The sequence below is a fragment of the Cajanus cajan genome, chromosome 2 (assembly GCF_000230855.2).
Source record: "Cajanus cajan strain Asha chromosome 2, NIPB_CcT2T_4, whole genome shotgun sequence".
Lineage (NCBI taxonomy): Eukaryota > Viridiplantae > Streptophyta > Magnoliopsida > Fabales > Fabaceae > Cajanus > Cajanus cajan.
The window spans coordinates 73,974,779-74,000,543 of record NC_138518.1 but is presented as its reverse complement, the minus strand read 5'-3'; the positions used below and the strand labels follow the sequence as shown (position 1 = coordinate 74,000,543).

At 31.1% G+C, this 25,765-nt stretch overlaps 5 protein-coding genes across 6 annotated transcripts; 2 read left to right on the top strand and 3 right to left on the bottom strand.

The window, feature by feature from the left end:
- Nucleotides 1-33: 33 nt before the first annotated feature.
- Nucleotides 34-1,875, bottom strand: LOC109803352 (nuclear transcription factor Y subunit A-7). Its single transcript, XM_083069894.1, has 5 exons — nt 1,824-1,875; nt 1,644-1,780; nt 669-770; nt 420-584; nt 34-219 (listed from the first exon to the last, which is right to left on the bottom strand). The coding sequence occupies exons 1-5, from the start codon at nt 1,873-1,875 to the stop codon at nt 34-36; spliced, it is 642 nt and encodes a 213-aa protein (XP_082926020.1).
- LOC109803351 (bifunctional 3-dehydroquinate dehydratase/shikimate dehydrogenase, chloroplastic) lies at nt 1,728-7,313 on the bottom strand. Its single transcript, XM_029272350.2, has 10 exons — nt 7,239-7,313; nt 6,678-6,893; nt 5,793-6,139; nt 4,774-4,837; nt 4,557-4,665; nt 4,318-4,461; nt 3,395-3,543; nt 2,736-2,898; nt 2,558-2,602; nt 1,728-1,780 (listed from the first exon to the last, which is right to left on the bottom strand). Exons 1-9 carry the CDS (start codon nt 7,296-7,298, stop codon nt 2,562-2,564), a joined length of 1,293 nt encoding a protein of 430 aa, XP_029128183.2. The 5' UTR covers nt 7,299-7,313; the 3' UTR covers nt 1,728-1,780; nt 2,558-2,561.
- A 5,917-nt stretch (nt 7,314-13,230) lies between these two features.
- Nucleotides 13,231-17,581, top strand: LOC109803459 (uncharacterized). Its single transcript, XM_020365043.3, has 6 exons — nt 13,231-13,474; nt 13,601-13,733; nt 13,947-14,050; nt 14,890-15,034; nt 15,124-15,264; nt 15,390-17,581. The coding sequence occupies exons 1-6, from the start codon at nt 13,434-13,436 to the stop codon at nt 17,124-17,126; spliced, it is 2,301 nt and encodes a 766-aa protein (XP_020220632.1). The 5' UTR covers nt 13,231-13,433; the 3' UTR covers nt 17,127-17,581.
- A 135-nt stretch (nt 17,582-17,716) lies between these two features.
- Nucleotides 17,717-19,313, top strand: LOC109803460 (uncharacterized). The gene has a single exon (XM_020365045.2). The coding sequence runs from the start codon at nt 18,092-18,094 to the stop codon at nt 18,944-18,946; it is 855 nt and encodes a 284-aa protein (XP_020220634.1). The 5' UTR covers nt 17,717-18,091; the 3' UTR covers nt 18,947-19,313.
- A 1,433-nt stretch (nt 19,314-20,746) lies between these two features.
- On the bottom strand, nt 20,747-23,811 carry LOC109803904 (ras-related protein RHN1). 2 transcript variants are annotated; one of them, XM_020365576.3, is made up of 7 exons: nt 23,655-23,811; nt 22,920-22,997; nt 22,644-22,811; nt 22,361-22,409; nt 21,974-22,047; nt 21,278-21,371; nt 20,747-21,105 (listed from the first exon to the last, which is right to left on the bottom strand). In XM_020365576.3, the coding sequence occupies exons 1-7, from the start codon at nt 23,691-23,693 to the stop codon at nt 21,008-21,010; spliced, it is 600 nt and encodes a 199-aa protein (XP_020221165.1). In that variant the 5' UTR covers nt 23,694-23,811; the 3' UTR covers nt 20,747-21,007. The 2 variants fall into 2 exon arrangements, with proteins under 2 accessions (XP_020221165.1, XP_020221169.1); XM_020365580.3 differs by having other exon boundaries at nt 23,651-23,801.
- Nucleotides 23,812-25,765: the final 1,954 nt, after the last annotated feature.

Sequence of the window (25,765 nt, the reverse complement as noted above, 5' to 3'; positions counted from 1 at the left end):
ATCCCTGCAGTCTACATCACCATTTCTGTAGTTTTAGGATGTTCTATCTGATGGCGCAAGCTCGTTTTTATCAGAATTGAGATTGATATTGGACTGTGATTCCTCAGCTGATGCAACCTCATCCTGCTCATTCTCATTTTTCTTTGAATTCAAAAACCGACCTCCACATCCTCTTGCTCTCCTTAGTGCATGCAAATGTCGAGGTTCATGAAAGTATGGCTGAAACATTTGTTTAAAGGTCAAGTAAGGGAATCCATAGAGCCACACACAAAATATCAACATCAAGAAGTTAGCAGCTAACAGCACAACTTCTAGGAACCTTTATCCCTTCATTTTCCTTTTTTTAATAATTATCTTTTTTTAAATCAAATTTTGGCATCATTAAAAAGGAACGTAAGAACGGATAGGGATAGATATACCTTCCGGTTCCTTGCAGCTTTTTTTTCTGATTCAGCTTTAGCACGGGACTGTCTACGTCTTAATATACCGTGATACTGTTTTGCATTGACAAACACAGGCTCCTCAACTGTATCAGTTGGCAAAGGAACACCTGCTTGTTGAATTCCCATTAACTGAAGATGGACCTGACCCAGGATATATAATTCGATAATATGAGAATCATAACAAGAAGCCACAATATTGCAAACATCAAAAAAATTAGAATGTACCATTGGATTTCCACCATAGGGTTGTGGGGGATAAGTTTGTGCATCATAGGGAGTAAAGATACTTCTGTAGTACGAATCTGGATATGGGTAAGTGGGCGGTGCCTTCAAATAGAGACATAAGCAGCAAAAATCAGTAAAGTGAAAACAGAGTTTACCTTGTAAAATATGCTGGGAGACAGAAAAACCAGCAGCTATGTAGCAAGATAAAAAAAATAAAAAATATGTCCAGGAAGGGCAGGGGGCATGAAAGTGATTCAATTGCCTGACCAAGTCTGAGCAGCCACTTCTTACTTCTTTGATATCACATCAACATAGAAAATGGCACCAGCACTTGCTCAGGCAATCGTTCATTAACCTTCAATTGCCAGGATAAAAAAATTCTGGTTATTTCAAGAAAATAACCTCATCACCAAACGTAACCGCTAAAGAAACTTACTTAGACGGCAAAACTTCAGAGAAAAACAACACTATTTGCCAGATTACAAGTCTTCATTTAAGCCATCCCAGGCTCTACACCAAGAGCCCTAGCAGTTTCTAAAACTTTAAAGCCCAGCATCAAGTATTACTTTCATATAATAATTAAAAATAACTTCATTTTTGTTTATTAAGACTCGAGACACATGGAGAAATTCCTACCTAACAGTTCAGACAAGTGCTATAAGCTAAATCATTGAAAAATTAAACCAAGAACAAACTTGGGCTAACAAATTTTATCATGACAATATATTAGACTATTCAGAATCAAATTTCTTCAATGGTAAAACAAATATGTATATCTCTTGTAACGATAACAGGTAAGAAGTGTTTGACGGCATAAAATGGCTATGGCCCATACAAAACAAAACATTCCCAAGCATTTTGAAATAGTTAAATATTAAGATACCAGCTCCAATGAAAGCACCGAGGATGGCAAACCAATAGGCCTTATTTACTAAGACAATTAAAAGATAGCCTATTAAAATTTGAAGTTCATACCACAGCATGTCCAGTTCCAAGCTGTGGAGGTGTTGCATACGGAACAACCTGAGTACCAATACCTGCATGAGAAATTCCATTTGCAGATAAAGGCTGAATTTGTGGTTCTGACTGCTGCTGTGCATCAGCTTCATTATCTATAAAACAGTGAGTTAAATAATTTCAGGATTCAGACATAACGTTCGTACTTTCTTTTGGGGTTGGGGCGGTGAGTTGGACAAGTCAAATGCATCACTTTAAGAAAAACACAACTTTAGATAGCATGGAAGACAAGCTAATTTTTTTTAATAAGATAAATAACTAGAAGTCAACCTAATAAATAAAGGGCCATGAAACTTGGCAAGAGAAAATTTTCTACTCCACATGTACTACAACGGCACAACCAGAATGCAGAAGTATCTACTCCACTTGGAACACAAGCTCCAGATGTATGTTCAGTTTGTAAGTTTTAAAGGAAACAGAGGTTGTTGAATATATTTAGTTTGAAAGGAACTGAGAGAAAAAAGGTATATTCTTCGAATGGAACTTTTATGCTAAATCCGTCAAATAAAATGAGCTTTATATATTATTCTTTGTAATGTATTTATTTTATTTTCCTTGGGCATGGAGTGAGGCTTTATTTGGGGGGGCATGATATGAGTTGGCGGTTTTGGATCTTGAAGATTTATTATTAGTGCACACTATTCTGGTTAAAAGATAACTTCCCCTGCTACAGAACAGGGCTTTAGGATCTTGAAGATTTATTATTAATGCACACTACTCTGGTTAAAGATAACATCCTCTACAGAACAGAATTTCCACAAAAAAATGCATGGATAAGACGGAAGGGATGGAGTAATAAACTAAAAGCAAACTTAGAGCTTTCAACACGTGAAAAAACAAGATCAATTGGATAGAGGTTAGGGCTTGCAAACCTCCTTAATAGTTTTCCACAATTCTTCTGAAGAGCTCCTTAGGTGCTGCAAATGCAAAATAGAATCAAAGAAATGAGAGATTTCAAAATCAATTGGATTAATAAGGTATAGACCAGGGAACCAGGATCAAAAAATTACATGAAACTCGGTACATTAAATTTTTTTACATTCAGCTTACCTGGCAATCCAGTGAAATTCTCATACTGTCCATATGCTTGCCCCAAAAACATCTCAAATCCTGTTACAATAGTGGCTCCTGATTCTTCTGCTTCTTTCAAGAGTCTGGTCATCTTGGGCGTGTAGACAGCATCAAAAACCAGGGAGTAATATTTCAAAGCAGACTGCAAAAAACAAAAAAAAAAATGAATGAAATGGTTCTCTAGATTTCAACTTACTCATGTTCAATATCATGAGATTTTGTGCCTTCATACAAGAATGAGAATATTTTTGCCGGCCAAGTCTTTGGCATTTTGTTCAAGTTAAATTCAACTGCATAGAATAAAAAAATCCTGAGTGCATTGATATGTCAAACCAAAAGGTCAAAGTCACAGATAAGACTTTAGAAGCATTTTGGCAAATTAATCATATCAATTCCCTACTCTGTTAAGTAGGAATAATCAAACGGTAATATAAAAAATAATTTTAGTGAGATCAAGTCATGAAATAGGCCTTTTCATACACCAATAATCATAATTCATCTGAATAGAAATCCAACTTCATTAGCAAACTGCCAAACTGGAAGTAGATATTACATATTAAGTTCAAAACTTCCACCAACAATATTTCAAGGCCTGAAGGCCCTAATTGGTATGGCACATCCATATTAAAGGAGCAAACCTTAGAAATAGGTGTCTCATCAACTTTTGGTTGCATTCCAATTGATGTTGTGTTTGCAAGAATCATATCATCCTCCGGATGGTAATTACCTAAATCAGCAAGCGCTAAAGCGTCTCCTCCAATTATATCAGCAAGTTCTCTGGCACGGTCTTTATATGAATAAATAAATAAATATAATATGTCATTAAATATGATTAACAGACGACAGGAAATAATAGTTAAGATTGTTTCTGTTAGAAAAGCTATATATGCCTATACAGTGAATGAAATATACTTATTAGAGGGACAAGCAACATCATACAATATATCAGTAATTTAATACTGCTTTGTAAGTAAGAAATCATTTCCTCGATTATATACCAGTAACTAATTGATTCTCTCACTCTAACATAGATAGACACACATATGCGATTATCCAAAACTTAAATAAAAAAATTGCATCCATGAGAGTCATAATGAACCAAACAAACAAATCTACTAACATGAAAGGAATACAAAATATATTAAAAAGGGAATTACTATTTAAGAGAGGACTGTTAACAGGAAAAAGTACAGAAGTTCACACAAGGGTAAACAAAAGATGAACAGCAAAACAGGTTAGACATTACTATTAACAGAATGCAAGTTATTTTGTTCAGCTCATGATCTAGATATCAGAAGAAATAAAACCCAAAGCAAATAATTGAGATGCTTCAAACCACTGTAAATGTGCCCAAAATGTAACTTTTACTAAAATGACTTTTCTCTTCTGGACCAGAAATGTCTCATGAAGACATTTCTCATCCTTAAGACCAATATTAAGAATTGATCACATTGTCGGCTATCTCCTACATATGGTGTTTTGTCAACAAAGGCCAGGAAGAAACTATCACAATTCAATATGATTCAACTTTAAGCAGGAAAAAATAAACCATGAAGCTCACCATAGGTGCGGTTAGCAATCACAACCCTTGCTCCTTTCTCTTTTGCACCATAAGCAAGTGCCTTCCCAGCTCCACCAGCCCCAATAACAACAAACAGCTTACCAGCTAATGGCGAAACAGCTGTGCTATTACCATTTTGTTTACCTGTCAAGAAATGATTGAAGTATACACCATCTTCAGAATAACAGTTACTGACAACAATACAGCAGAATTGCATAGGCACCAAACATGACAACTACCTCGTAACCCATCCTCAATTGCAGAAATAGCACCAACATAATCCGTGTTATACCCAATCAACTTCCCATCAGTTGGTCTTCTTATAACACAATTCACAGCTCCTATTGACTGTGCTCATAACCAATTTGAAGAATTTAGAAAAAATGAATCAAAACATTTCTAATTATCGATCCAAGATTGTCAAACACACATTGTAGTGCAAAGTGAATCCATTACCTTAGCCACTGGATCAACCCCATCACAGCATTTAAGTGCTGTCTCCTTGTGAGGAATGGTAACACTGAAATACAAATACTAAAGATCAAACTCAAGTAGTTTCCTGAGAGTTTTAACTATCCTACTCAGAAAAAAAAAAATTGACTGAAATAGAATGATGAAAAAAGAAAAGGGTTTAAATGCATAATTATGAGAATGAATTCAACAATAGAAGTATAGAACTATAGAAGATATTAATAGAAGGGAAGAAAACTAAGAAACACATATATAAGGTAACTTAAGCATTTAAGCAAAGGTTGACGTGTTACATAATATAAAGAAACAGCTTCACAACTGCTCAACTCTTCTTACTTGCATACGCCTAGGGCATAGACACCTAGATTTGAAAGGACTAAAATTATGTGTATATGCCTCAACTAAATAGATAGCACTAATTATATATATATATATATATATATATATATATATATATATATATATATATGTAATTGTGTAAAACAGAATGGCATACCAAACGCATTACAATGACTACAGTCATTGGCCAACTGATTAGAAATGTTAAAGAAATATCCATCAACTCAAACAGTTATGTAAATAACATGGAACAGGCGTCACAAATTCCAACTTCAAATCGAATTAATCATTAAACGATTTTATGACAAGGCATAAAAGATTTTACATACTTATTAGATTTGTCAAATAAATGCTTGAGCTGTTAAAATACTTTAACAACCCTTTCTATGTCAGAAATGGTACAAAATGGAATAGTAAACTTATTTTAAATATCCTCAACAGTCAACACTTGGTATAACAACATATCAATAATCCAAGCCACAAAAGACCAAACAGTAGACTTATAGCTTATTTTGCATACATAGATCTTTAGAAAATTGAGAAAAGATTTCTATCCTACAAAAAAGACACTAGAACATGTTACCATAAAGTGACCATAGCAGCCACAGAAAAAGCATCTAAAATTAGATTATAAAAATTCAAAAATCTTCAAAAGGAGTTGGAACCTGAATCCCACAAAATCTGTTGAAGAATAAGCCCTGAGAAAATTGGCAGGGTCATCCACCAATAAAAATAAATAAACACCATCAATACCAACTGACTTGAATGCTTCATTGAACAATTTGGGTGATTTACTGTGAGCAACAGGCTTTCCAATAAGCCCATATACTTTAGTATCAGGCCCCAGTTGTATCAAATTGTATAGATACAATAGATCCTTAAGCGTAGGTTGACCAGGAGCTGAAATTACTCCTGACTCAAGGGTACCAAAAGTGAGATATCCACCAAATTTTGCACAAAGTATACGAGAAATCAATCCCCTATCACCCATAACAAGTCCAATAAAAGGAACCTGGAAATAAAAACAATAGTTATGCTAAAATTATTCATTCTCATACAGAAAGCCTCAATATAGTAATAATAAATTTCAGTGTTACCAATCAAAACATAACTAGAACCAGAGGGTCATTTCTTGAAGGGTCATGTGACTTGAAATTAACAACATTACGTTTTAAGCATTAACATATGAGATATTCAAATAGTCCAAATGTATTGGAAATAATTGGATAGTTGTATGCAAAGGCAGGGTGTTGCACAAATTCTTTCTACTACCATCATTACATGGTTTTAAATTGTTGAGAAAAACATTTCACTAAATTTACATTGGTTGCCATTGCATTGGCCCCTATTTCTTCAAAGTTCAGATATGCACCTTGACAACAATTTTGACCTCTCTCCCTCAATTGATCTTCCTATCAATTTCGTCTTCACCATACACTAATTAAATTTGCTAATGTATAAGGTCAATAGTTTATAAAAATAAAAAGACAAAGTGTATATGGAGTTAAAATTTTGTTCAAAGTTTCAATTACCGAACATACACGCCTTACTTGAGAATGCACCATTATCTGAAACATGCGTGCTACATCAGTGATGTCCAAGGCAGTTGTTGCAATCTTCACAATGTCTGCCCCCGTTGCTTGTATTCTTGCTACAAGGTTGCCAAGATCCTCAACTGAAGGAGTAAGCTGATAGTTGTGAGATGAAACAATGACCTTGGTTTTGAATGACTTCCCACGTATAGAGTCAAATAACTGATGCGCTACCTTTGGAGATATGGCAGAAATATAAATGTTTCATTTTCATAGTTCAGACATCATATAGCAAATAATATGAAGACAGTATCTGGCTTTAATCAAATGAGGGGAAATGTTTAAATAGCCAAGAAAAACAAATTATTTTCCCTCAGATTCACTATCTGATATTTATATATACTACTTTGATTATCAATATCAATATATTAGAAAAAAGTTACAGCAATTCAACCTGCAGTTGAGTTTACTCAATGCTGTATGCTACTAGGATGAGATATATCCTAGTGCTTCCATGAGAATCACAGATTTAAATTCAACCATAAAAATAAAACAATAGAGAAAACAATCAAAAGGTACCGTTGGGATACATATATTCTCTCCCGCGTCATCAAGATGAATGAGTGATTCACAATGCATGAAAGTGAAACTAGTAAATTAAGAGTGTATCACTTGAGAAATAGAATATAATAATAATATACTAAACAAACCACGCCATTGCAAGCACATTGTGGTGGGATCCATGTGGATTTAATTCTACTTTCTTAAGGGTGAATTTGTATGAAATTTTCCACAAAAAAATGCATGGATAAGACTACCCGTTACACTATTGTCTAAATAGTTAGTTAGTAAAGAGTAATTGTTTAAATAATATATTTTTACATAAAAATTTAACTATGTAAAATACATTTTTAAAAATACTAATTTCTCTTTATTTTTCACATAATTTCACTCTACCAAACAATCACAAATTTCACATTATTTCCTATCATCAAAACAAATATTTCATATTCTCCTCCATTTCCCACAACTATTCCCCCTCTCCCAAACACATCATAAATGTTATCTGAGAATTACAATTTTTTACTACATTAAATAAACAAATAAAGATAATATGATATTTTTATTGCATTAAAATTTTAATTTTACTTCAAGAAAGTTAATTTTTTACCTCTCCTATGAGAATCATTTTGTAATAAGCCTATACAAAAATCATTATCAAAAAATAATATTTTTTAAAAATAATATTTTTTAAATAACAAATCAAACACGAAAAAAATAACATTTTTTATATAAATTCTCAAAAAGGTAAAAAAAAAAATTGAGTATCAAACACTTATTTAAGTTAAATAAGAACTTTAATAAATTACTTTTAAAAATCACCATTAGAGATGAATTTTTTGGTTATTTTGTAGATACCAATAAAAGTTAATAAATAGAGAAAAGAGAATGTTATTATAAATGTTGGCTCAAGGTTAACCTTTGCATTATGAATTTATTCTTACTAGTAATGTAAAGGGGGAAAATCAGCTACAATAAGTACGTTTTCTTTTTTTATTTGATTAAATAGGTGAATAGAACATATTTTTTCATTTTATTTTATTTCCTGCCAAAAAAGAACATAATTTAATTTATTTACTTTTAAGACGTGTTCATTTTAAAATTTCTTCTTCACCAATAAACCTATCAAAATCACTCACTTAAATTAACGGTTAAAAATCTTGAATTGATTTTTTCAATTGTGAATTATCTCGTATTTAATTAATTAGTATCTTAGTATTTAATTAAAATTTTGATTACTTTTTTAACATGTTTTCATCCGAAATAGGAGAAATGTTACATATTACTAGTAATTGACAAGATATTTTTGTAAGAGGAATGCTTTCTTGATCGGTAGTAATACGTTTTTTAATATATTCATTTTTGTTTAAAGAATTGGAAACATTCATTTTTTTTTTTTTTAAGTTGTACGTGCCTTATACACTACTAATAACATTAAATACTTTTGTTTAACTGCATAATGTTAGAATCTGCTAACAAGGAATACCATTACAGTAAGTATTCCCGTCCTACCAATTTTAAACATAAAAATAAAAATAAAAATGTATATAAGGTTTAATGAGATAATAATGATATTCAACGCGCAAATAAACGTATTATTTAATTGCAGGTAGGGATTTATGTCTCTTAATTTTTTTAGAAAAATTAAAATTAAATAAATAAATAATGAAGTGTACAAAGAAGATTTTGATTTGTTAAAGTTTTTAAACGATAAATAAAAAAGAGAAAAAACAATGAAGTGAATAATTATTAAAAAAGTGGCAAAAAGTTATTAATCGTGTAAAAAAATAATATATTTTTTTTATTTTTTAAAATAATTAAAGAGTGCTGATCCAATCGTCCAATTAAAGTGTAGATAGAAAATAATTATAAAAAAAAATCTCTTTTATAATAAATATAAATAATTTATTTATTTAATTTTTTACCTAAGGGCTTTCCAATTTTATCACTTTGATAAATATAAGAGATGTGAGACAATATGAAATAAATTGTTATTGTTAAATTAATGTTTTGTTTTGCGGTAGCTATAATTAATTAATACTATCAAATTCTACTTTTATCATCTATACTAATATACAAAGTAAATATCACTTTAATAATTAATTTTTAGTTTCTATTTTTATATAAATTATTTTATTTTTTATTTATTTTTTATAATTTTTTAAGACTATCTTTTCTTATAAATAATTTTTCATTTTTTTATTTTATTTTATTTTATTTTGAAATTACTATAATTATTTATAAAAATAATTATTATTTTTTAATATAATACAGGTACAGAGTGCTTTTTTCCTGCTAGTCTTAATTATATGGATGATTGTATACTAAATCTTGGTAGTAGAGATATGGGGCTAATTTTTTTTTAAATTTCCATATTTTTTCTCCAACTTACAAGAAAAAAAATTATATAAAAAAGTAAAAGATTAAGTTTGCTTATTTTTATCTTTTTTTCAGTGTTAACAAAAATTGATACATACATTAGTTAATGTATTATTTAATAAAGTTGACACTTATTGTTATTACGTTCACGTGTAAAAGACATTTTGAGTTTTCGTGAAATATTTTTAAAAAATAATAAATAATAAAAGTTATATAATAGTAGATGATTATTGCAAATACAAAATGATTATAGAATAAAATTTATATAAAAAAAACATAATTTATAAAAATAAATTAAGATAAAATTGTAAAAAAAAATATAAATATCAAATGAAACAATTTATTCTATCGATAATTAATAATATAAATACAGATAACGAGTGTTCACTCTAATTGTCGGAAAATTGTTAAATTTTATTAGTAGTGATTGTTGTTATACTCATTCATGTTATAATTTAGTAAAGAAAATCATTGATACTTACCAAAGATAAATCAAGTTGCAGATTTTATTGTTAATGCTTTAAGAGGTGATTTCAATTGTATATCGGCTTTTCTAGATGCTTTTAAGCACTCAATAAATTTTTATTAAAAAAAAATATTTTTCTCATTATTTATTTCAAAAATAATGTAGAATTATTAATTATTATGATAAAATATTTTTTAATAAAATATATTTATTAAATATGTTAGGATATAATTTTAATTTTATTTAAATATTTATATAAAAACATTGTGTGTGTGCATGCATTATATTTAAAGAAATTATAAATAACAAATAAATAGGATAAGAAAAAAAAAATCATACATGTGGATAAATTATACAATTAAAAGAGAGAAAGAAGAAAGATAAAATTTTAAAATATAATAAATGATATGATAAAAAAAGTTAAAAAAAAATAACCATATTATTAGTACAATACTTAAATTTGAGATTTTATTTAAAGAAACAACTCAAAATAATAATTTATTTATTATTTAAAAATGATGCTATATAATTTTTGTATGTGTATTTGTTTTTGTTATACCCATGTGTATTTGTTTTTAAACAGAGTGTGTTTGATAAAACTGACATAGAAATTGGTTAAAACTTGTAAAATATAAATTAAAGTTGGAAAAAATTAAATTTACGATCTAACTGATTGTATTAATAGTATTTAGTAAAATCGATCAATAAGTTAACTTATAAATATAAAATAACATAAAATACATATTTAGTTATTCAATGGAAAAATGATTTCAAAATGATTTAATAAAACTAAAAAAATTAAAAAATTAATAACTGTAAGATAACTTATGTTCATACTTATTTAAAACTCTACTTGAAGTAACTCAAAATTAATCTAAAAACTAGTAAAATAAACTCTTAAATTAAATAAGTTTTTTCTACTCCGATTAACCTATAAGTTCTTCCATTTTCTTTTGAAGAGCACGTACGACATGAAAGTTTATATCATTAAATAAATAAATTAAATAATGGGAAACATATTTAATGCATTTATTAGAGAGAAAACACATTGCATGTTTATTAAGCTATTAAGCACACATTGTTGAAGTGGACTGTAAAGTCAGTTTAGATATACTTTTTAAAAATCAAAATGGATATTATGAAATTTACATTGTCTTATCTAAATGTAGAGATTATTTCAATGGTATTCCAAATTTTATGGTGAATTTTATTAAGAAGTAAGCAAATTATGTTGCTCATAGAATAACTTAAATAGTGGTGATCCTGAATATGAGTCAGAATTTCATTATTGAAGGAACATTAAAATAAATGTTATTTAGTTTAGTAATATAAAAATATAAATTTAAACAATTAAATTATATAAAAATGTATTTAAGAAGATAAATTAATTGCAATAAGTTAATTAATAATTATTTTTTTAATTAGTCAACAAATATCTACCCTTAATTTTAAGAAAATGAATTACTAATATTAAATACAAAGAAGAAAGTGTGATATATTATTTTTTTTTTCTATATATTGATGTGATGTTTCACAAATGTTAATGTAAAATTATAAAAAAAATTGCCTTTTAACTTTTTTTTTGTTCTCCCTTTTTCTCCAATTTCATTATTTCTCTTTCGATTTTTAAAATTTTGACTAATCTTATTCCACTAAATTTGTAAAATTAAATTGTAAATTTACACTTTTTTTTATTATGAATTTATTTATAATGTGTTATCATTATTAATATCTATCCTTATCGAACTCAAAACTCAAACTTGAAAGTTAAATATCAATTGTAATACCAATTAATTAATTAAATATTAATAATTTTTAAACACTTTTATTAAATAATTTATTGAGACACAAGACTTTTAAATTTGAAGACTAAATATAATACCAATTAATATATTAAATATTAATAAATTTTAAACATTCTTATTAAATAAAATATAGAAACACAAAATTTCTAATCTCACTAGTATATATAAAAAGAATATACTTATTTAGTATCCATTTTTTAAAAAATATCTATACCCCTATTTTATATTTAAAGAAAAAATACCTGTCTCTAAAATAAATCACTCACTTTTTCAAAAGTAACCACCTATTATTTTTACGTACCTATTTTTATTTTATGGAAGCACGTGAATTTTTTATTATTTTAAAATTTCTTAAAAAGTTTACAAAAATGTATCTTGTTTGGGTTTATTTACCAAAATAAATCTATTTACTGTGCTGATTCAGAATTCAGTCTCTAAGAAGCCGAATTCTAACCTGTAATAGTGAGTTTTCGGTGTGATGATGACTGTCAAAATTCGATTCTTAGGAAGTTGAATTTTGGAAAATCTTATTTATTTATTTATTTATTTTTGAATTTTACATTTTTAAAAATATAAAAAATACAAATGATTACTCAAAATTTGGATTTTCGAGAATCAAATTTCGGCAGCTATGTGACCATGTCACGCTGGAAAATCATTATTTTAAGTTAGAATTTAGCTCTCTAGGAATCAAATTCTGAACCTAAATTAATACAGGTGATCCATTTTTGTAATTTTTTTAAAAAATTTTTTAAGAACAGTAAAAAATTTGGAAGCACGTAATACCTTTTTTTTTATTACTAATATATGTATAAGATTATTTATTTATCTATATCTATATGCTAATAATAAAATAAATATTTATATTAGACATATAAAATTTAGTATTTCAACTAATTCTAAAAATCATTATTGAATTATACAGTAGTATTTAAGTACATACATATTGCACGGAGCCACGGAGAAGGTGGTAAATAAATGAGAGAAAAGGAGAAGCACGTTGACGTTGTTGTGGAATTTCCCGGTTGAGGTTAAACCGTTAAAAACTAATGAGCGACGCAACGGCTCTTAACCTTGTCCCAACCCAGTAGCGCCAACTACAGTTCCCTTATCGTAATGCGATCCAGCTCAGCACCTCACTTTTGATCCTCACCATCCATTCATCTCCCGTGCCACCAAATTCAGTGGCCAAACTACTCGCTTCCATCGCAATTTCAGTTCCCATCCGCACCCGAATAATACCCCTCTAACTACCGAAAATACCCCTCTAACGTTCGCATTAACCATCCTCTTAAATGAAACAGCCAAAGGTCATTATCGTCGCAGCATAAGAGCCATTGGAAGGATCCTTTTCTTAAACCGGATTTTTTGTTTCATACTTATTTTCATTTATTACTATTTATTTATTTATATATTTTCTTTCTCTCCCTCTCCCTCCTCTTGTCCCACTGCAACAGTGTTACTCTCCGACGAAGGCTTCCTTCCGCCATGGCGAATCTCGCTTTTTGAGCTTCCGAGTCGAGTAGCTCACTGAGTCCAACCATCGAGTCGAGATCTTCCAACATGTTGGACGGGATACTTGGCAAAGGCTTCACCGCGAAATGGTTAGCGCTGTGTGCTTTTTATTTATTTTTACCTTCGTTGTTGTTGAGTGAGGAAGAGAGTGTGCTTATGCTTCTGATTACGGTAATCGACTAATCGTGTTTTCTTCTTCCTTTTTCTGTTTTCAGCAAATCGTTGATCAAGCTGACTAAGAGTCGGATCGATGTGATACGGAGGAAGAGAAGAGCGACAGAGAAGTTTCTGAAGAAAGATATTGCTGATCTATTGCTCAACGGTCTCGATATTAATGCCTATGGAAGGGTAATTCATTTCTCTTATGTTTTTTTACTTATAATTTTGTGTGTTTTTAGTGCAGTTTTCTGGATTCCGTTACGTTAGACTGTTGATGATGCTAATTTTCATCGAGTAGTGGATTGCAATAGACTTTTAAGTTTTAACTGTGTGAATAATTCCTTTTTGTTTGATAAACTTATTTCAATTAAGTTTTTGTCTTGCTGCGATGTGTTTAAACAGGCTGAAGGACTCGTGGTTGAGTTAACATTGTCCTCTTGTTATGGTTTCGTCGAGCAATGCTGTGAGTTTGTGTTGAAGCATCTCCCAGCGATGCAGAAACTGAGGTATTATTAATTTGTTTTGAATTTATGCTTCGATATTGAATTGTTCATATTCATATTCATTTTCATTTGAAGTCACAATGCTATGACTTATGACAAATGTAGACAATCATATCCACCAATTTTTATTTGTGACTAACATAATTGCTCTTGTCAAAAACAAACTTTAGTGTGCATATATGATGCTTGAATACCAGCGGAAATTCGATAATTTTTAAAACAATGGATACACTATAATAATGCTGTATAATATTAATGAGATTGTAAAATCGTTTATAAACAAATACGTATCTCACCGGTGGCATGAGATAAATGAGTTTGATTAAATGCATGTTTGGATCTGAGTTTTAAGATCCACATTTTCCAAGGATTCGCGAGTAAAATACCTGCATAAATAAATATTCTTTGCTTCAATTTGATCCGCGTTCATGGAAGAGAACGCTGAACCAAGCAAGCCCTAAATGAAGATTAAAAAAGGAAAAGTTGCGAGAGACAAAAATAATTCCTCTGTTCAGTACAAAAAACTGTCATTTTTTGGCCTTTGCGTGTGCAGTTTTCCATGTTTGCGTACCGCTTATAGTTTTTCCGAGCAATAAAGTAATTTTTGTAATGATTTTGGTGAGATGACCTGCTCAGAATAAAACGACGTTCAGTTTATGTTGTAGATGGGAGTGGACTGGTGGAGTTATATTTATTTATTTTTCTGTTGACTAATGTGATTGGTTGGGCACCTGTAACTTTCACAAATGTCCCAAAATTGTTATGGTTGGATAGTCGTTGTATACTTTTCCTTAAATTCAGAACTTGAATAACTGACACAACTGCTTCCATTTCTTTTACAGTGCTTGCCCTGAGGATTGTAGGATGGCTGTATCGTCTCTGATGTTTGCTGCTGCACGATTTTCTGATTTACCAGAGTTACGTGACCTTAGACAAATATTTCAGGAAAGATATGGGAATTCCATGGAATGTTATGTCAATCAAGAGGTGACTTTTCATTTATATTAGAGTTAGAAAACATAATTCACAACTTCTTTTTTCTGGTTTCCCGTACTAACTAAATTGTTCATTACCAGTTTGCTGCAAATTTGAATTTCAAGTTTACTACGTTGGAGAATAAGGTCTGCTTGATGCAGGAGATTGCATCAGAGTTTTCAATAAACTGGGACTCCAAGGCTTTCAAACTGAGGATGTCGAGATCCTCTGCATTTGCACAGGTGCTATATTTTGCATTTTCTTTTCATTTTGGACTAGTTTCTTTGTCTAATTGAATACTCATAATTCCTTGTTTCAAATTGTGAGTATCTAAAATTTAATTATTTGTTACAAATGACTTGTACAGGACCACAATGCTTGTATGTCTAACCCTGATAAACCATCACATGGCAAGGATTTTACCCAAAAAGAAGTAAGGACTGATGTTTTGTCAGAGAAAAATCATGATCCTGCCATTGATAGAGGCAGATTTCAGAATGGCAAGGAAGCTGTTGTCCCAAACAAACTTAATCATAATCTTCAGTCTAATTCCACACTCCCTAATGGATTCAAGCCACTAAATAGTCGGGAAATTCCTCGGAAAAGGGATGGTAATGATAATCCTGGAAGGCGAGAGGTTACTGTTGAGAAGAGTGATAGAGGTTATTGGAAAGAGGTTAGTATGCCAAAACCAATTGGGCATCCTTCTCAGAAAACAGTGGAACAATTTGAAGGTGGTTCCAAACTGTTTAATAGTAGGGGGAATGCCTCCCCTCCGAGAGAAAACCAGGGTACTATGCGAAAACCAATTGAACATCCATCTCAGCAGAAAACAGTGGAACAATTTGAAGGTGGTTCCAAACTGTTTAGTGGCAGGGGGAATGCCACCCCTCCGAGAGAAAACCAGGGTAGTATGCCAAAACCGATTGGACATCCATCTCAGCAGAAAACGGTGGAGCAATTTGAAGGTAGTTCCAAGCTGCATAATGGTTGGGGGAATACCACGCTTCTAAGAGAAAACCAGGGTAGTATGCTAAAACAAATTGGACGTTCATCTCAGAAGAAAACAGTGGAACAATTTGAAGGCGGTTCCAAGCCACAAGATAGTTGGGGGAATACTACGCCTCTAAGAGAAAACCAGGACACTGCAACTTCTAGGAAGTCTCCTATTCATGCCGGTTCGCATTTCAAGAGTAATAATGAGCCATTTACTGTCAATCATGTTGGCCTACCTGGTACTGATAAACCCGAGAGAAATTTTCAAAGGGGTGATGAAACACCTACACTGAAGCCCTGCTACAGTAGTGCCGTTCCGCCTCCATATGTTAAACAACCTAATTCTAAGCAGCAGAACAGCGCACGTGGAGCCAATAATATATCTTCACTTACTGACAGTGGTGGTGTCTCTACATATTATTCAGCATATGACAAGTCTGATGCTGCTTCTGTGCCAGAGAGGATTCAAATAGGTTTGGATAATTCTGACCAGGATTGGCAGGGCAATAGGCATGATAGACTGAGCAAACAGAGTCGTGAAAAAGAAATCTCTATTCAAGAAGATGCTGAAGAAGTCCCTTCGGGGAAACCAAGATCTATGAGGCGAAGGCACTCAAGATCACGACCACCTGGTTACTATGATGCCTCTAACGAAGAATATCAACTTGAAAGAAAATCAAGGAGCAGAAGCAGGAGACGAGATGAATCAAGACGTGGTCTGCAAGCTAAGTTTGATGATGAGCGGTATCAAAATGCTGAAGAGGAAAGGATAATGGATAAATTACTGATCCATTATAGCAAAAAGCCATCCATCCTTGTGCCTGAAAAATTAAAAAGGAACTCTAGAATTCACCATGAGCATCTAACTGTTAACTCAACCAGAGAATTGCTGCAGAATGGAAGCGGAGATAGATCTGATGGGACTACTCATGCACCACGATCAGTTTCGGTTCCTCGTGTACATCACAGAGAAGCAGAAGTTAAGAAAGTGTTTAACCGTGCTGCTACATTTGTTACAGTTAGATCACACGAAGCTCGGCATGTGCATCCCAAGTTACCTGACTATGATGATCTAGCAGATAGGATTGCAGCCTTAAGAGCAAGATAAAGGATATAAGTATTATTAATAATTGCTCCTCTTTTATCAGCATGATTGCATTCGTTATGGTCATCACGCTTTTATCTCGTACAATGTTCGTGTCTTTTGTTACGGTGGTGCTATTATTGCAAAATGTTGACTACTTCGGAGCTGTACTGAATCATCATAGATGGTCCCGTCCGTGCTTGTAGACTATAGTAATTCTGTCATCATCCTATCGATGCAACTATAGGTCATACGCAACATTAATTCAAGTTTTGTCTTTTATGATTGTAGAAATGTTTGTAGCAAAAAATCATGGTGTTCCTACTTTCTTCGGGTCGAGTAATGGGAAGAAAAGAAGCTGAGGCAGACGGTATTGGTCCAGAGCCTCTTACTCACCCCTTATTTTTTCAGATAATGTTGTTTACACATTTATACATACATTATTTTATATTCCAATAATTTTATTATTTAATTGCTTATTTTTTTCGATTCTGTAACTTCACATGAACATAAAGTGATTTCTCACACTTTAATGCAAGAATGTGGCATGTGGTTAAAGTTGCACAAAAGGTCATTTTTAATGTGACTTCCAATTTTAAGGAACAACTCAGGAAAAGTAAAGCATGCAGTTATATTAATCTGAAGAGCTTAATAAATCGAGGAAGAAGAATGCAGATGTAAAACTTTTGTTAGTTTTACCGTGCGAGCATATGGCAGTAAAAAATTAACCAATTGACTGTTCTGATCTGGAATGTCAAAACACAAAGTCCAAACTAGTTCAGAAGAATAGCCTTTGTGCTCCCTAGGACTATTGCTCTTTTTACGATTCGCATCCGTCTGCATCTAAGCCTCCTGTCTATTGTCTAAGGCAAAGGACTGTTTCCCGCCAAAAAGGACTTGTTCCTACCTCCCCATATATTACCGTGCTTCTACAAAGGAAACGACAGAAAGAGAAAGAGAGAGAGAGAGAGAATTCAGACTCCAAAGAGATGAAGGGTACATCCAAAGTGATTATGGGTGCAACCTTGGTAATGGTGGTGACCCTTGCAGTTGTCCTAGTCCTTATATTTGTGCTGCTAGCTGAGCTCTACTGCTCCCTCTTACACCGCCGTCGCCACCTCCAAAACAGCAACTCTAACAACACTATTCCCGCTACCACCACCACCCAACCCACCACAGCCAGAGCCAATGCTTCTTCACCTTCTCACACAACCTCACACCCCCAACAACAATCTCCTCCATTCCGCAGCATCTATGCCCAAGGAGTCCTCCAAGCTCCCAGAAGCATCCTTCTACCTGCAATTTCTTGCAAAGAAGACAAAGCTGGGCCAAGGAAGCACTATTCTGAGCTTCATCAGGTTGTTCAAATCCAAATACAACCCCGAGAATCAAACTCAATCGCAAGCCCTTCTCCACCACCATCCTTCGTATCCATAGCCCCCTCAAAACCAAATCACCAACACCCACTTCCCATGGGAAAAAATCCCTGTCATAATGACAACAAACTTTGCAGTGGTGGGGAACACCTTATGTACATTTCCAACCCCATATATGAAAACGATGAGAGCCAAGGGAGTGGGGCAAACACCCCATTTGAGACACCAGACACTTCACCTTCGCGTTTGGAAAAAGTTGGTTCTTCTGAGGAGGATGAAGCAACCCCTTGTGTTACTCACTCACCTCCATATACCCCTCCTTTGACTCCAATGAAGAAGCTCCCAGCAGAGGCATGTTCTGTTTCTCTTAGAGGTGCAAGATCCTTGGGCACTTCATGCAGTGATTCTCGCAGCAACAATGGCCTCTCTTCATCCTCCGGTTCCCCGTGTACTTCTCCATCATGGTAATTGCAATGATTCTTCAATGGGGTGGTTAGATTGCACGCGTGAAAGCTTCTGTTTGGTATTTTTTGTTACCAGGTTAGTTCTGTGAATAAAGTAAGAACAAAAGTAGTAGCAGTTATAACTTAGCATGTGGGAAGAAGCTGTGAGTACTTTCTTTTTGCAGGCGTGGTTATCATAACGCGTCTGTTTGTTGTAAGTGGTAACACTCATGGCGATTGGCAACTCAACTTTAGTATTTTTCTTATATCTTGGCTTTCCCGTAGCTAGTTAGATAAGGGGCGCACGGTTGTTCTTATTGGCATTGTACACTCTGCTTGTTTTTATTTATTTATTGAAAATAGGAGCATTTCCGAGTAGGAAGATTTTATATTTTTGCTCGCGTAATTTGTTAATTATCGTAGAAATTAAATGAAAATTTTTCTATATATCTCGATCTTTGATGGTCTGAAGTTATGTTTCCAATGCATAATAATGCACTGAAGAGTGAAGGGTAAACCCACAAACAAGAAGCTGTGCAACTGCAATCTGCAAGCATAGTCTTTAGTGTTTTGTCCATTTGGAAAAGGACGAGCACATAGTTTTGCCGCAACTCCATGTGGCAAGAAGCTTCAGTTTTCGCCGTGATTGTGTTATGTTGTGTTGAGTAGTTTTCTATGGTTCAGATTAAAAAAAATAAAGATATTCGATTTTGTTGGGATTTTGGGTGCATGTGATGTGAAGTGCTGCAACGAATGTTCACAGTAAAAGAATTTATGTGACGAAGAAATACTAATTAGTTGGGTTGAAAGAGAAAACGGAATAAAAGAAAAAGAATGAAAATAAAGACAAAATGAAATAAAAAATAATGATTTTAAAAAAAAAATCTACCAAAAAAAAAAGACAAAATGCATATAAATAAGTACATGTGTGTTGGGATGCTTGGATTAAAGGAGAAAAATTAGAAGAAATGAAAATTAATGTTCTAGTTTAGTTATACAAAAAATAGAAAATAAACTTAAAAATCATAATAAGTGCAAACTGCATGTTTCAATTAAAATTTGATGTAGTAAAATCAAGTTTAGAGATAAAGAGTATATTTGATACATATTATAAGATACAGCGCAAGAAGGATAAAGATAAATGTTTTTATACAATATTTTTTTTTAGTTTGTGTATTTTTTTTATGGACAATGAATATACAAGTAAAATAATATAAAATTTTCCACAATTTATGTTAATTATTTTAATACCACGATAACGGTAAAATTAATATTAATTTTAGAATGTGATGTGGTAATAATTATCTTAAATCTTGATTACGATGACAATAACAATAATGAGAATGTTGACAATGATAATAATATTGTTGGTATTAGTGGTAATAATGATGATAGAAATAACAATAATAATGATAATGGTGAGAAGTAGCAAAATAAAAAATAAATTTGAATATTTTTATTATTTAATTATTTTATATGTGAAACAAAAAGTTCTCTTATAATTTGTGGGATAACAAGAAATTGAAATTTTGTTCTAACTATTTTCTCTTTATTTACTTCAATGTATCATTTTGCATAGCTAGAAATCACATTTCCTAGAATATTACGAGTATGTGTTTTATCATTTGAAGTCACAGGTTGAGTTTATGTTCGTAAACGTAATCAATCTAAAAGTGCTGTATGAAAGGGAGGCACAATCCTTTTTTCTAAGAATTTCCATACCAAATCATAAACTAAAGTAAAATTTTGCCAACATCAAGCGTTACCAAGTGGGTATAATGTCTTTACACAAACCGGTTGTAAGCAATAAACATAAATAAACAAATAAAAGAAAGAACAACTTTGGGCGTGAGATCTTACAATGTATACCGAACATGTCATTGTTCTTCTTGGAAGAGCAATTACGTAGAGATCAACAATGGACATAGATTATGGATGCATCCACACAACTCACGAAAGGAAGGATACATAGAATGGTGATCCCGCACTGAGCCTTGGGTAGTGAACTATATTTGAGATTTGAGTACAACAGACATGGCTTTAAATGTAACAATACTTTCCAAAAGAAAAGATTTCTGACTTTGCATTAAGAACAGCAAAAGAATCCTCTTCTAGTTTCTCGAGGCCTGGTATGCAGCTTGATTCCAGTTTGACGTAAAGGGTTAGCTTTCGCCAATCTCTTTGCTGCAACAATTTTTGTTTCGAGGAACAAATCATTTTTATAAATTAACTTTTGTATAAACTAAACCAAAAGTCACATTAAGTGCAAAATTTAACAAAATATGACCCCAAGAAGAGACGATGCAAGTGCCTCTTAGCAAAAATACTAAAAAGGGTGAAAGGGATGTCATTTTACCTATTTCATAGAAGAGCTCGTTCACATTCTGTGCGGTTTTTGCTGAAGTTTCAAGAAAAGATAAGCCATGTTCTTTGGCATATTCCTCACCCTCCTGAAACCATCAACACAAAGTGCGTGGTATGAAAGACGGGTATTGTTGGTTTTGAAACAAGAAAAAAAACAAATAAGAGCAGACCCTATGGAAGAATAAACTACTGTAGAAACTAGAATACCTAACAAAATGTATCGTAAATGCAGAAAAAAAAAATGCAATATCAAAACAATAGAGAAGAGACTCTTGCTCTTGTCAAAAATTCCTTGATATCTCTAGTTGATTTTCCTTTCCTTTCTTTTATACGTATTTTCTTCTCAAATCTCCATACTCGCACTTAAAATTTTGCTCTTATGTTTTCTCTCTCTGGGTCGGTCTTAGAAAGGTTTCCCAAAAATATATAAGGATCCAAGACATTGAAACCAAGTCATATAAAACAGAATAGACTGAACTCATCAAATTAATAAAAACAAACTATGTACAATCTGAACTTATGAGATAAATGGAGACAAACTAAATTTATAAAACTATACAAACGAAGACTTTACAAAATATAGAGATAATACATTAAATTTTGAGTCATAATCAACAAGTACCTCATTGAATAAGGTGAATCCTTGAAAGTAATATAATAAGCAAATAGAACAATTCACTTGATATACCTCATTGCTGACTTTTCTGTCCGCCTCCAAATCAGCCTTGTTAGCCACCAAAAACATTGTCAAACTTGCATTTGCTGAAGTGAATTGTCAAATTAGTACCGCATCATGAAGTTGTGGTGAACTTTCTCAGAATGATATATTGAACTCAATTTAGCCTAAGTTTACTACTTCGAAGTATGCAGGAATGTGGTTCAGATATCAGTGGATTGCTCTGGTCCTCAAGTGCAATTCATTTGAATTTACATGATGGTTTTGATTGGAACTAGTAACCACAAAAATCTAAAATCATTGGAAGACTTCATGCCACATGTTTACAAGATTTTAGTATCAAACAAATTATATTAAGCTCAATAGCTTCTAATGTTTGTTGAAAAGATAGGTATTTACCTTGCCTTTGTACTTCTCGAACCCACTTCTTTGCTCTTACAAAAGAATCCTGCGCCAGAGTATGATCAGTCAGATATGTTCACTGTAAATGTATTTAAATATTCTACAATAGATACCTATGTAAAACACAAGTGAATCTTTTAAAGGATAAATATACTAGAATAATCATGAATTAGGGATACACTTGTATTATATTTATAGCACATTTCAACTGCCAAATTGATTAATCATCATCCACTGCGCATGAAGCTTGTGAAGAGAATGAGACTTGATATTTAGTTACCATGCTTGTAATGTCATACACAACTATGGCAGCAGCAGCACCTCGATAGTACATAGGAGCCAAACTGTGGTATCGTTCTTGCCCTGCTGTGTCCCATATATCAAATTTTACAGTGGCTTCATTTAAAGACAATACCTGAGTGAAGAATGCTGCTCCAATTGTTGATTCCTGCACACGTATATTAATGGTTACCTACTACTTATCTATGATGATTTGAGGAGGCATCATACAGAGGACTAAAATACTGACTTAAGGGACAAAAACAATAATAGTAACCTGGTACTCGGAAAATTGACCTTTGACAAATCTTAGAACCAAACTTGTCTTCCCTGCTCCCATGTCTCCAAGAAGTACCTGGGGACAAATAATAGATGTAATTATTTTTTTCTGCTAATAATGCTTGTCCTTTTGATCATAGGAAAATGAGGGAGGGAACAAAATTTTGAAATTTGAACCAAAAGAGGAAATATAGAAATTTTGGTTGCTTATAATTTTCTTTCCTCCCTATTTTTTCTTCTTTTTCACTTCTACTACACAATAGAACTTCTCAAAACATAGGGAAAAAGTAATGGATGGAGAATTGGAGATAGACATATATACATAATCTTTAAGTTTGCATATTGAAGAAGCACACATATTATGCAAAAATTCAACTAGAACTAATCAATCAACAACATTGCAAAATGTGATTAATCTACTCGAATGATTTTATGTGTAATTTGCCCCCTCAGAAGAGAAGGGTGAACAATGCACACATAACCCAACGATTTACTTGATCAGGCAGAGATTCATCAAAATCAGATATGTAACTTAGAATCCAACACATATTTCACATAAGAAATAAGTTGAATTCAAATAACTAATACAAGTTATTTGCATCTCCTGTCCTAATATATGTAACATGTTGTTCTGATTTAGAGCCTAACATGTGAAACAGGATCTATTTCTACTTTTTGAATGAAGCTGATCGTTAATATATCAAATCAAAAAAAGAGAGAGAGACATACCTACCAGTTTTGCTTGTAAACTCTTGTTTCCTGTCCTAGCCATAGCTTAGTTGATCTATGGGAAGAGGAAAATTAAAGGAGAAAATTTCTAGAAGAGGCTTGAAAAGAGAGGCCAAGAGAAAGCAATTATATGTTAGTAATGGAAAATGGAAGAGCTGGAAGGCTGAAAATCAATAATGGTGAATGGTGACACTGCATAAGACTGGTAGTTTGTAGGTTGGACTTGTAGGTAAGATGATATGCATAAAACTTTTTCTTTGAAATTATCAACTTGTGTTTCAATTTTTGCTAAGGTACATGAGTTAGCTTTTCAAATTAATCAAATCTATATCTAGTTAAGCTTTTTATGATTATAAATTTGCAATACTGTATTTAATATTTTTGTCCTTTTTATTTTACGAAGGCTTTTTTTAATAATTCAATGAGATAATAACAAAACAGAAAAAGGATATTGAGAAGACAAAAATAATTTATCCCAAAATTAATGTAATACAACTTTTATAAATTATGAAACTATTTTATGTACGTAATTGAATACAATAATCGAATGGAATTTAAGATTTCTTGTACTAGTTGGCATAGAAAAACAATAAATAAGATATCAAATACAATTTTCTTATATTGAATATTAGATATCTCAAACATGAAATTTACAAAATTAAACATTTGTGAATAATATAATCGTTTAATAACAAAATGATTGGACAAGTCTAACAAATAAATGTGTAAATAAAATATATGTAACTTAAATTTAAGACAAAAAAGTAAATTTTAGAAAATAAAATTATAATATAATAATAAAAGTGATTAAATTTGATATTAAACAAGAAACCTTAATGCGAAAAAAGTAGTTATTTTATTTTTAAAAAATAAAAATTCAGGTATCACAATAATTTTTATAAACACCAGTGAATGTCTCTATGTATTTTGTTTAAAAATAATATAAAATAAAAAGTAAAAATAATAGAGATTGTAAAATGTAAATCAAGTGAGATAATAAATAATTAAAAAAATAAAATAATTTTAAACAAAGAGATCAAAGTGATTATAAAATAAGAGAATTATTGATAGGATGGATAATTAATTGTTTCTATTTTTTTTTTTCTTCTATTTTATCTTTAAGAGATATGGTGGTAATATATATATATATATATATATATATATATATAATAATAATAATAATAATAATAATAATAATAATAAAATACATAAATATCTATCTAAAAAATGTATATAAAAAAAGTGTTCTCTTTATATATAATATAAATTAAATCAGTATTAAATAATAATCAATTCATGCATTACAATATATATATATATATATATATATATATATATATATATATATATATATATATTAAGCTACTCACGTTTAAAAATAAAAATTCAAATATCATAATATAAAAATTGTTTTTAAAATATATATAGACATCCACTTTTCATACAATGTTGTGAATAACATGTCGGTACACCCTTATAGAGATAATTCATAATTGTACTGATCTATCCTAATGTGTTATATGAATAAGTATAAGTTGGGCTTACGTAAAAAAAAATAAAAACAAAAACATTACAAGTTGGGCTACATCCTACAGTCACTTCCTGCATTGGGACAGGTTAAGGAAATTTGATTTTTAAGAAAAATCACATTAAAATCTTTTTTTTTTGTACATACATTTAAAATCTTTTAATAATATAAAATATGCTTTTAAAAATTATTTACAAGTTTGTTTTTTAATTATAAAATTAATTATCAAATTTTAAATTTTAAATCTTATTAATAAAGTAAATAATTTATTTCTGATATGCTTGTACTTTTGATTTGGTTAATTTTTGTGGACTTTTTTCTTTTTTGGATTGCTTGATTATTTTCTTTTGTTTTTTTTTTCTATTTATTTTGCTTCATTTATGTTATTCTTGACTGTAAATACCTATTTTCATTTCAAAAATGTTAAAATTAGGTTAAATTATAAATTTATAATCTTAGTCTTTTATTTTATTTTTTACATTGATTATTTATCTCTTAAATTTAGGTCAATTTAATCTTTTTGAATATATTTTTCTACTGATTTAAGATTTATATCCAATTGAAGTTCAAACCAAATATGTTATAAA

Excerpts from the sequence above, each read along its gene's own strand:
- LOC109803351 (XM_029272350.2), bottom strand. The coding sequence starts at position 7,298 with ATGCATTGTGAATCACTCATTCATCTTGATGACGCGGGAGAGAATATA. Across the intron at positions 6,894-7,238 it reads AGAATATATGTATCCCAACG|GTAGCGCATCAGTTATTTGA; the intron begins GTACCTTTTGAT and ends ATATCTCCAAAG. Across the intron at positions 4,838-5,792 it reads ACAGATTTTGTGGGATTCAG|TGTTACCATTCCTCACAAGG; the intron begins GTTCCAACTCCT and ends TTTGTATTTCAG.
- LOC109803460 (XM_020365045.2), top strand. The coding sequence starts at position 18,092 with ATGAAGGGTACATCCAAAGTGATTATGGGTGCAACCTTGGTAATGGTG.
- LOC109803352 (XM_083069894.1), bottom strand. The coding sequence starts at position 1,875 with ATGCATTTGACTTGTCCAACTCACCGCCCCAACCCCAAAAGAAAGTAC. Across the intron at positions 1,781-1,823 it reads CCCCAAAAGAAAGTACGAAC|ATAATGAAGCTGATGCACAG; the intron begins GTTATGTCTGAA and ends ACTGTTTTATAG. Across the intron at positions 220-419 it reads AAGCTGCAAGGAACCGGAAG|CCATACTTTCATGAACCTCG; the intron begins GTATATCTATCC and ends CAAATGTTTCAG.
- LOC109803459 (XM_020365043.3), top strand. The coding sequence starts at position 13,434 with ATGTTGGACGGGATACTTGGCAAAGGCTTCACCGCGAAATG. Across the intron at positions 14,051-14,889 it reads CCAGCGATGCAGAAACTGAG|TGCTTGCCCTGAGGATTGTA; the intron begins GTATTATTAATT and ends TTTCTTTTACAG. Across the intron at positions 15,035-15,123 it reads AATGTTATGTCAATCAAGAG|TTTGCTGCAAATTTGAATTT; the intron begins GTGACTTTTCAT and ends GTTCATTACCAG.
- LOC109803904 (XM_020365576.3), bottom strand. The coding sequence starts at position 23,693 with ATGGCTAGGACAGGAAACAAGAGTTTACAAGCAAAACTG. Across the intron at positions 22,812-22,919 it reads GTCAATTTTCCGAGTACCAG|GAATCAACAATTGGAGCAGC; the intron begins GTTACTATTATT and ends ATACGTGTGCAG. Across the intron at positions 21,106-21,277 it reads CGAGCTCTTCTATGAAATAG|CAAAGAGATTGGCGAAAGCT; the intron begins GTAAAATGACAT and ends AAATTGTTGCAG.